The sequence below is a fragment of the Tachyglossus aculeatus genome, chromosome 25 (assembly GCF_015852505.1).
Source record: "Tachyglossus aculeatus isolate mTacAcu1 chromosome 25, mTacAcu1.pri, whole genome shotgun sequence".
Classification (NCBI taxonomy): Eukaryota; Metazoa; Chordata; class Mammalia; order Monotremata; family Tachyglossidae; genus Tachyglossus; species Tachyglossus aculeatus.
Window position 1 is genome coordinate 13,502,733 of NC_052090.1, and position 11,108 is coordinate 13,513,840.

Genomic DNA, 11,108 nt, shown 5'->3' on the forward strand with positions numbered 1-11,108 from the left:
AGTGACCACCCACGTGTCCTTCGCCTGCCCTAAGTTCAGGTTTCCCAGAGGATGGAGCTTCCCAATATAAAAGGAGCTCGGGGCCCCCAGTGCACACCCAGCTAGCATAGGAGAGCTGCTCTTTGGTCGCACGATTGCCGAGGACTTTCCCTGTGGATCACAGAGCAACTTTCGTCCTTTCGGAGCCCTGGCATTGTGGGAGACAGACTCCCAAGCCACTTTCATTTTTAAAGGAAGTTGGTGGAAATAACTGAGAGACTGCAATAGGTAGGGCTTGGTAGACAACCTACAGACACCCTCAACAGGTTTGTTTTGAGTGTGTAATGTTGCTGTGCATCTTGTTTAGGGAGAAGACACCTGCCTTTTTTAGCCTATTATCAATCCACTAGATCAATTCGCTTTTGCTAAGAACCTCTAGGGATTTTCCCCAAATTTTTAATGGGGTTGCTTTGGGAATGTCATGATACTGTCCCAGAGAGCAGGGTTCGAAAGATGGATATTTTCTAAGTGTGTGTGTGTGGGGGGGGGGGGGGGGGGGGGGGGGGGGGGGGGGGGGCGGGGGGTAACACCATTCTTTGTTTCAGTTTCAGGTTTAGAGACATCTTCCATCAGCGTGGGCCCTGTCTCATCTGAAGAGCAATGGCTTCTGTACCTTCTGCGGGTTGCCTGCTGGCTAAAAATCAGTACTATCGAAGTAAGCACTATATCTACTTTGGAAGAAGTTTGCTACAGAAGCTAAAGCTGGTCTTTGTATAAATGCCTAACACTTAAACACTCATACACAACCACCTAGCCGTGTACACCTTGCACCTGGGAAGATCATTTTAATTACTGCAGAGAAACAGTTGGTTTCTAAAACTTTTGAGCAAAATAGAAAATAGAAAACTTTGCAAAGCTTATAACTTATTTCTGGCTAATTGCTGAAGCAAGAATTTTAAAGATTGTTCATCTCAGTCTGACACCTTTGAAAATCTGGAGATATGTTTTACCGATGAAATGAATGCTTTATGAGGTTTTTCTTTTGACCTTTTTTCAACCAAAGGTTACTTGTGTAAGTGTGAATAATGCAAGCAAGGTCTTTGTTTATTATGAACTCATCTACTTCTGCTGCTTATTCCATACTCATGACTAAATTCTAATCTTCTTTCCCTACATCTTCTATGCTCACTGATATTAATGACCTAGGAAAGATTAGATTTCCTCTCTGCTGCTTAGTTTTTGACACCTCAGTCACTCTGAAAACAACTGAAGAGAACCAGAATTGCTTCGTCTGTCAGTGAATAAGAATCAGAAGCAGATGCATTTTCTCACTCTGGCATCATATTTACCCATCACCAATAGTTTAATCTTCAGTTTCTCTGTCTTCAGTTCTTTGTTTTCTCTGGGTGTTCTAGTTTGAGGTTAGAGTGGTGTCTGTCTATGAACTGTGTGCTTCTGTGAAGGAAAGGGTTGGGAGTAGGGATGTGCCTGGGTCAATCGCTCAATCAATCAATGGTATTTATTGAACGCTTACTGTGTGCAGAGCACTGTACTAAGTACTTCGAAGAAACAGAGATGGTAGACTTGCCCATAACAAGCTTACAGTCTGTATACAGAGCAATGCAAGATTTTCCTTTTCCCGTTTTACAGAAAGATCTAAATTCATTTCATACTTACTATTGGCAGTCAGCCAGGTTGAGGAGGAGGGTCTTATTTCTGCAGTTTTTTTAGCATGGACAGATTCTTAAAACAAGGCACAGCAGTAGGTACTGCAATTTGCCTTTTGTTGGTGGCACTATTTTTAGGGGGCATTTTGGGTGTTTCTGGGCTAGATAACTGGCCTAATGTGGGGGTAGGATTGACCAGTACCAAGCAAGCTGATTTGATCTGTTATTTGTTTCTCCCTCCACCAGAATCCAGTATTTCCTCATTCAGTTCTTCCTGTGGCACCGACACAATAAACTTCACTGACCAGGAAAAAGTCCATTCAGGTACTGGACTGCATTAGAAAATCATTTTCTTTTCCTCTTAGCCTCTTAACTTCACTCACGGGCAGCACTGTGGGTCCTTTTTCAGGGCTGCCTGATATCTCTGAGACATCCTGGTGGATCAAAAGCTTTTTCTACTCCGAACCTGTTCTCCCAAATATCAGAAGAAAAGATCTGACCTCTGGAAGGTGAGACTGTCTACATAGGTGAAGAAAGAGGTTTTGTACCAATCTGGTAAAAAAATCTATCTTTTGCAGGAACCCAGTCCAGCACACAAGTGCGAGTCTTGTTAAAATAGAAAGTACTTGACTGAGGTCACTGAACCGTCTGTTGATCTGAAGTTACTATATGCAATTAAATTTGTTAACAGTGAGAGTAGTCACCATCTTGCTGAATGATTCTCACAAATTTCTTATTTGTAAAATGAAAATTTACCTCACAGACAAGTGCACACAGTTATCTGGTGATTACAAATAAGGAGGCAGTGTGGATTGGTCACATTTTACTGATTAACTAATCAGTCTTTTGTATGGTATATGTTACTAAGTGCCAGGCACTGTACTAAGTGCTTGGGGTAGATAGGAGCTAATCAGGTTGGACACAGTCCATGTCCCACATGGGGCTTACAGTCTTAATCTCCATTTACAGAAGAGGTAACAGGCACAGAGAAGTTGTGACTTGTCCAAGGTCATACAGCAGACAAGTGGTGGAGTCAGGATCCAGGTCCTTCTGACTCCCAAACCCATGCTGTATCCACTAGGCCATACTGATTCTCAGTTAGTGGTATTTATTGAGTGCATACTTTGTGCAGAGTACTGTACTAAGGGCTAGGACAGTTATTCATTTTAAGGTTTGAGAGCCAACCCCAGGTCAGAATCACGGACATATTGTGTGAGTTGCAGAATCTACCTCCAGATGTAATGAATCCAGAAATGGATTTGGCTCCAAACCTGGAGCCTCACAGAGCCCTGGGGACTTCAGGGTACCTCAACAAACAGATCCTTCAGACTGTGGCCTGAGGGTTTCACTTTTGTGTTGTCGCCTGGACTATATATATATATATATATATATATATATATATATATTGCATAGAAGTGCCACAGAGGGGAGCTGCTTCTGTTGGATCAAACCATGAAGTGAACAGTACCAAAATTTTCCAGCTCCCCAGGACTGTGGCTGAGAACTGTTCAGCTCCCCAGAGGACTAGCCGGTGATCTCTTCGCCCTGGCTTCCCAGTTCTTGTGGCATGCTCCTAACTTTGAATCACAATGCAGTGGAGCAAGTTTAATTCAGTAGGAGTTATAGTGGGACGCCTTTGGGCGTCAATGACCAGATATGGTTTAGATCACCCAGAAACACAGTGAGTGGTAATTTACTGATTGTTCTCACAAGCAGTGGTGCAGGCTGAAAATATCAGCAGATTTTTTTCTAGGTACTCATGAAAAAATAGCCCGGGGGATTACTAGAAGGGATGTTAGGGTTGTTAGGTAGTACATCTCTACACATTAGGATGGGTGTCAGGAATACAGCTAGAATGTGATTCCTGAAAACATCCTATTGTCACTATTGGAGAGAGAATCCTATGCTGGATGGTCTGACCCATTAATGGCATTGTTTATCATCTTAATGAACTGACAACTTTCCAGTTCACTTTTCCTGTAGAGAAGGTCTAAGATACAGAATTATATGTTTTAGAATGGCCTCTTTTTCATGTTACTCATTTTCTATGTCTATTCAACACCTTTGTGATCCTTTAAAATATTTTTTACAGCATTAATAGCTGATTCTGGCAAGCAAACTGAGTCTACCTGCTGTGGTATTGCATATATAAACTCATATCCCTAAGTGTGGGGCTCTTCCAGATGGTCTTTGTCTGCTGTATGAAGACAATAACCTGCGTGAAGCCTAATTTCTGAGAGAAGATCAAGGCTTAGCGAAGATATGCCAATGATTTAAGCTGTTTCATTCAGTGCTGATATTGTCACGTAGGCTGCATGGCGAAAGGTGCTTTTTGAAAGAGTGTAGCCGTGATGTATCTGTTGGGAATGATTGCAAGTGGAAGGTAAGGGATGAAAGGGCCTTGGAATTTTTCCAAATTATTATTTATTTATTGTCTTAAATTTCACTAGTCGTATAACTGGGTAAACTGCTGCTGTGGTTTAAAACATGTATGATGTTTATAATGGCATTGAAATAAATAATCAGGTTTTCACTAGCTTAGTTTATCTTTTCAGGGCACATCCAGGCCTCATTGTTAACTGACTCCTGACTCCTCCTCTAAAACAGGGTTTTGTGAGGTTCAGGTATGGTGGTTCAGGTATGGTGGTGTAGTATGGGAAATGATGTGCAAGTCACCTTGTTTGTATAATATTGCATTCAACAAAGAACTCTTGAATAATCATAATGGCCAACACATTGCTGGCCTTCAGCTAACCACAGGTAATCAACCATGGTATTTATTGAGCACTTACTATGTGCAGAGCACTGTACTAAGCACTTGGGAGAGTGTCACGCAACAGAATTAGCCGATACGTTCCCTGCCTTTAGCGAGCTTTCATTCTAGAGGGGGAGACAATCCTTCTTAAGCTTCTGATAGGCTAAAAATAAAAATAGGCTTCTAGATCTTTGGTGTTTTCATTATCCCAGGTACAAATAATATCAACTGCAATTCTCCCTCATTCCTATGTCCCTCCCTAGAAATGAGAAGGAGCTCAGGGACACCATTTAAAGCTTCCAGATCTTCTGAGACCATTTGGAGTCCTGTCCTTGCATATTGTTAAAAAATGAAATGATTCGTAATGTTTTTCCCTTTTGTTTAGAAAGTAAAGTGCCTCACTCAGAAGAAAGGTTGGCATTTATAACAAATACCTTTGTCTTGTTTTTGCAGCTCTTATTTTTAAAATCTCATGTAGATTTGTGAAATAGTTTGAACTTAGAGATGTCTTCATGGCCAGTGTATAAAGGCAGGGTGATTAAAGATTTTATACAACATTTTATATTAAAAGTTATGGATTTGTAATGCTGTTGAATCATTTTGTATTGGCATTTTTATAACTTATCCCTTCTGAAATTTTTATATTTTCATATAAGAACATTTTGAAATTGAATATGAGCTTACTGCAAATAAGTTGAAGTAGTTAATACAAGGTAATAAAGACACAACAAGGAAGAAATGGGATTTTAAAATAGAAGTCTCCAAATATTGAACAAATTGCATTTTAGTCACTCATTCAAATTTCTTTAGTCTTTTATCCATTTATGAGAAAGATGGATTTATTCTTTGAATAATAAAATATTTAGCTCTAGCCCATTGAAAATATTATTTTCTTCAGCATTGGATCCTACTTTCATGGTAGATGTTTTTTCCCATCTCTGTTTTGGAAGAGGGAATTCCTGCTCACTATCCTAAGGATATCAATAAGTTCTCATTAATCAATGGGGAAAGTAGTCATTTGAACAGTTCACCCAGACAAAAGGCACATTTTAGCAAAGGAGTTTTCCAGTGGAAAATTATTTTGGACAAATTTGCAAGGGAACAGTCTCAATTCAATTTGATCCATTTCTAGTTTTCACTTCTGTTTACCATTTCTGATATATGATATTGTGTCTATGCTCTCAACCCAGTTAGCAGTCAGAGTTTTGCATAGGTGAGGCAGAATTAAGTGTAATTCATTCTCATCAGCCATTTTGTGTACTTTTAAAATAAAATAGCTACCCATGTATACCATCTATTTTTGAAAAGCCTTTTCTGCATGAGGCTACTTTTCAAAAAGTTCATTTTTCCAGGAACAGCTCCTGTGTTTTTCATGATGCACACTGAATTTCACCAGCAACAAGAAGAAAAATGAACCACCTGAAGAAAACTCATCATTGCTTTGATCTTCATTATTTCAATTCAAGATGCTATTTTTTTGTCAATATTTTTCTGTCCTTGCTCCCATTTAGTATCCTTGGTAAGGAGTTTTTTATTTTCTTTTTTTTATGCAAGAAGCTTCCAATTTACTCTCCTCCCATTGTGCTACCATTTACTTCTACCCTCTCAGTGGGAAGTAAATCTGAGTTGGTTTGGAAGAGAATGTCTATTTTATTCAGTGACTTCTACCTCAAGACTCCATGGGAGCTAAGTCGGCTCATTAACGATAAAGTGAGCAGCTCTGTGTGCTGGCAAATGAACAGTAGGCTCAGACAGGTCCCAACTCTCATCAGTAGTCTTGCAAAATTCACAGATGAGGCACTTAAATATTGGTTTAATTCCACAGTGCACATTCCTGCAAATCGCGTTTGAAAGATTTTTTTGCACAACACTCAAAAGCCCCCTTTTCAAGATTCCCTAGACTAGGGAGAGCCATAGATACTACTTAGGTTGTAGTATTTGTCTCCATGGATTAGAGTGATATACTATTTCAGAGCATCGCTTTTAGGAATGTGATTCAGAAGATTTTTAATGAGTTTTAAGCTTAGATGTGTAAAAAATGGACATTTGCAAGGTATAAGGGTATGCCAAAGAGAATGTGACTGTGTTCAACCCCATAGAATTGACTTAATCTTATCTGTGTTGACCAATGTAGTTTGGCATGCACCTTGAAGCTATTGACTCTTATTCTTAAGAATCTGTGAGACTCTGTGTTTGGTCTGGAAAATAGATTTGAACATTTTGGGTAACAAATTTTAGTTCCAGTTCTACAAATTGGTTATCACCTACACCAAAGCTGATTACATCACTTGAGCCAAAGGTGAACCTTGTGTCTTCAGTTCCTTTTTTTCCCCAATGGCAGCCCTCGAATGTTCTGAGATGAGGGGTGAAAGTATTTCCAAGGAAGAAGGGGAGTATTAGATAAGAAGCAATGTCAGCTGTGAGGAGAATCTAGGTGGGAAAGTACCACTTGGAACTCACAGTCTAAGGAGAAAGGAGAACAGATGTTGAATTCCCATTTTGCAGATGAGGGAAACGAGGCACAGAGCAGTGAAGTGACTTACCAAAGTGACATGGATAGAGCACTGGCCTGGGAATCAGAAGGTCATGGGTTCTAATCCTGACTTCACCACTTACCTGCTGTGTGACCTTGGATGAGTCACTTAACTTCTCTGTACCTCAGTTACCTCATCTGTAAAATGGGGACTGAGACTGTGAGCCCCATGTGGGACAGGGACTGTGTTCAACTTGATTTGCTTGTATCTACCCTGGAGCTTCATACAGTGCCTCACACACGTAGTAAGTGCTTAACAAATACCATAATAATAATAATAATAATTATTAATATTATTAAGGATTATACAGCAAACATCTTGCAGAGCTGGGATTACATGCCAGGTCCTTTGACTCTCAGACCTGTGCTCATTCCAGTAGGCCACACTGCTTCTCCAAGAAGAGAAGAGCAGGGTTTTATTTAGAGTGTTGTGGGGGATGTTAATCAAAAATGAAATGAAATAAAAGAAATAGAGATCTGGTGAGTGGGATTAAGAGGGCAACTTGGGTCAGAAGCTGGACAAGGGATCGTGGTTCTGGAAACAAAATAAAACAAAGAGACTTACAATCATTCAGTGAATTTGAAACTGCCCATATTCATTTCCTCAGTTCATTCATTCCTCTCAAATGAGAGGCACCTAAACAAGAATTCAGTTTGCTAGAACTTCAGCCTCCAGAATCTTGGACATGAAGGATAGCCGTGCCTTAGTTTAACACCTTGGTTCAAAGTAGTTACAGAAATGTGAAGATCCAGAAGATAAGTTGGGATTGGTAAACTGACCCATGGTGCTGTAGTATAGTTGGGTTCAGGGCAAGAAAATCATGTGGGGTCTATTAAAGGTTTAATTTTGATTTAAAATTGGGCATTTTCAGTTTCCTTTTGACCTAATCATGCGGCAAAGAAATATTTTTAATAAGATAAAGAGTTTAACTGAGTTCAGCTTTAGGTTGATCGAACCCTTAGGGAGCTCTAAGTGGTTTGTCTTCCTCTGTGACTGAGGCTCATAAGGGAAGGGGCACTGGAGAGGAGCCCACTGGGAGTCAGTGAGGTGGAGTTGGAGGGGCCGGAGAAGCCAAACTAGAATAGCTCATTCTGAATCCTTATCTATAATTGTTTATAGAATGCAGCTAGTTTTAATTTAAAGTGCACCTCACTCTCTCATTTCTTAATTCTGAACTCCTTGATGAACTATATTGTAGATAATTGTAATCTAATGGACAATCATATCTACTTTCTTGATTTATCCCTATGCAGCCCTGCCAGGAAGAATATCTGTTATACCGATGATTGAATAATGGATTTATCCTCTTGTGATTCTGTGATCTGCCTTGTGGATAACAAATGAAATTCAGAAAACTGTCCTATAAATCAGTCATCTTATCCCAAACTAACCAGGCCAAAATTCTCCCTCTTGGACACAGTAATGGCCACGGTGAGGGCAGTGGAAAATGCTTAGTTTATTTGGTCTTGCCCCACCTCCTTTTCCCTGCCTCAACTGTATCCCTCAGTTCCACCCCAGATCCTCATTCAAACATTATGGTCCACGTGGAGAGAGGGGAGGATGTAGGATGTTTAGTTTTCCTCTCAGACAATGCAAAGTTTTCTTTTCTTAAACCTTTGCTCCCCTCATTGGTAAGAATTCAGTTCCACTCTTTCATGTTTCTTCCTTCTACCATGAGAGAAGCCACTTTGGTTTCCTCAAAGCCTAGAAAGCCCCTCAGTCTCAGTAAATCAATCAGAGGTATTTATTGAGCGCTCACTGTGTGGAGGATACTCTCCTAAGCGCTTGGAAAAGTACAATACAATATGGCTGGTAGACATGATCCATGGACTCAAGTGGGGGAGACACACATTAAAAGAAATTACAAATAGGGGAAGCAGCAGAGTATAAAGAAATAGGCACAAGGGCCGAAGGGCTAGCGGTGGCGTGAGTATTCAAGTGCTTAAGGGTTACAGACCCAAGTGCATAAATGACACGGAAAGAAGGGCGAATAAGGTGGAAAAATGAGAGGTTAGTCAAGTAAGGCTTCTTGGAGGAGATGTGATTTAGAAGGGTGGTCTGTCAGATATGAAGGGGGAGAGAATTCCAGGCAGGAGGGAGGACATGAGCCAAGGGTGGAAACTCTATTATCATTGTTATTATTATTATTAATATGATATTATTTTTATTTTCATTATTGTTAAACCCTTACTATGTGTTAAACAGTGTTCTAAGTGCTGGGGAAGATACAGATTAATCAGGTTGGGCACAGTCCCTGCCCAATATGGAGTTTATTGTCTAAATAGGTGGGAGAACAGATATTGAACTTCCATTTTAGAGTGGCGGAAGCTGAGGCACAGAGAAGTTAAATGACTTGCCCAGAGTCACACAGCAGACAGGTGGTGGAGTCAGGATTAGAACCCAGATCCTCTGACTTCTAGGCCTGTGCTCTTCCCACTAAGCCATCCTGCTTCTCAATTCCTCTCTGAGGAATGACCAGAGCATACATTTTTAGTATAATTAGTAGATGTTATGCACCAGAGTGGCAATGGTTGATAGGATTTTTTTTTCTTTATTTGATCTGTTAATTAGTCTATTTGTTAAGCACTTACTATGTGCCAAACACTGTACTAAGCACATGGGAGAATACCGTACAACAGAATTAGCAGACACATTCCCTGCCCATAATGAGTTTACAGTCTATTCCTCTACTAATCCTCCCCATTCATTCATTCAATTGTATTTATTGTGCACTTACATTGTGCAGAGCACTGTACTAAGAGCTTGGAAAGTACAATACGGCAATAAAGAGAGGCAATCCCTGCCTGGAACTGGGGCAACCAACAGGTGGATGGATTTGTGGGGAGGGCTACGTAAGTATTTTTTAAGAAGTTATTCAGCGTACTGTGGTGAGGGGGAGGAGGGTGTTCCTAAAGTTATAGGGACAAGTTTTTTTTTTTTAACTTTGTATGAAGTCATAAAATGGCAGAGCCAACTGTAGCTGCAGCCCAGATGCAAATTGTATTAATTGTATATTTCAATAAGATTGATAATCCAAGAAGCAGTTTGAACTAGTGGAAAGAGCCCAGTCCTGGGAATCAGAGGAGCTGGGTTCTAACCTTACCTCCACCACTTGTCCGCTCTGTGATCTTGGACAAGTCATTTCACTTCTGTATGCCTCAATTCCCTCATCTGTAAAATGGGGATTAAGATTATGAGTCCCATGTGGTACATAGACTGTGCCCAGCCTGATTAGCTTGTAGCTATCTCAGGTCTTAAACAGTGCCTGGTACATATTAAGAGCTTAAGAAATACCATTAAAAATCATTCATTTATTTAATTATATTTATTGAGCACTTACTGTGTACAGAGCACTGTACTAATGGCTTAGTGGATAGACCACAGGTCTAGGAATCAGAAGGTCATGGGTTCTAATCCTGTTTAGCCACTTGTCTGCTGCGAGACCTTGGCAAGTCACTTAGCTTCTCTGTGCCACAGTTACCTCATCTACAAAATGGGGATTGGGACCATGAGCCCCCTGTAGGACGGGGTTCTGTCCAACCCAATTTGCTTATATCCACCCCAGTGCTCAGTACAGTGCCTGCCAAATAGCAAGTGCTTAATAACAACAGTAGTAATAATAATAATGATGGGAGCCCATTGTTGGGTAGGGACCGTCTCTATACGTTGCCGACTTGTACTTCCCAAGTGCTTAGTACAGTGCTCTGCATGCAGTAAGTGCTCAATAAATACGATTGAATGAATGAATGAATGAATGAATGAATGAATATTCATTAAGCACTTACTATGTGCCAAGCACTGTTCTAAGTGCTGGGATAGATACAAGGTAATCAGGTTGCCCCACGTGGGGCTCACAGTCTTAATCGCCATTTTACAGATGAGGTAACTGAGGTACAGAGAAGTGAAGTGACTTGCCTAAGGTCACACAGCAGACAAGTGGCAGAGTGGGGATTAGAACCCATGTCCTCTGACTTCCAAGCCCTTGCTCTTTCCACTAAGACATACTGCTTAGTGCTCTCTATTCTTCTTCTTATTAAGCTCTTATTAAGCTCTTGAGAGAGTACAGACACACTCCCTGCCCAGACTCCCAAACTAAGCCCCCCTTTTCCTCTGCTCCCCCTCCCCTCCACCCCAACTCACTCCCTTTGCTGTACCCCCTCTCTACCACTCAGC

The 11,108-nt window shown here is 40.7% G+C and overlaps 1 protein-coding gene across 1 annotated transcript; it reads left to right on the forward strand.

Moving 5' to 3' along the window:
• Window positions 1–218: 218 nt before the first annotated feature.
• Window positions 219–3,770, forward strand: PPDPFL (pancreatic progenitor cell differentiation and proliferation factor like). The gene is made up of 5 exons (XM_038766779.1): window positions 219–305; window positions 585–694; window positions 1,893–1,970; window positions 2,056–2,155; window positions 3,739–3,770. Exons 2-5 carry the CDS (start codon window positions 640–642, stop codon window positions 3,749–3,751), a joined length of 246 nt encoding a protein of 81 aa, XP_038622707.1. The 5' UTR covers window positions 219–305; window positions 585–639; the 3' UTR covers window positions 3,752–3,770.
• The last annotated feature ends 7,338 nt before the right edge of the window (window positions 3,771–11,108 follow it).

What these genes read in the sequence shown, in the direction of transcription:
- PPDPFL (XM_038766779.1), top strand. Translation starts at nt 640, where the DNA reads ATGGCTTCTGTACCTTCTGCGGGTTGCCTGCTGGCTAAAAATCAGTAC. An exon ending in TAAAAATCAGTACTATCGAA is followed by an intron (nt 695 to 1,892) that starts GTAAGCACTATA and finishes TCCCTCCACCAG; the next exon opens with AATCCAGTATTTCCTCATTC. An exon ending in CCAGGAAAAAGTCCATTCAG is followed by an intron (nt 1,971 to 2,055) that starts GTACTGGACTGC and finishes GTCCTTTTTCAG; the next exon opens with GGCTGCCTGATATCTCTGAG.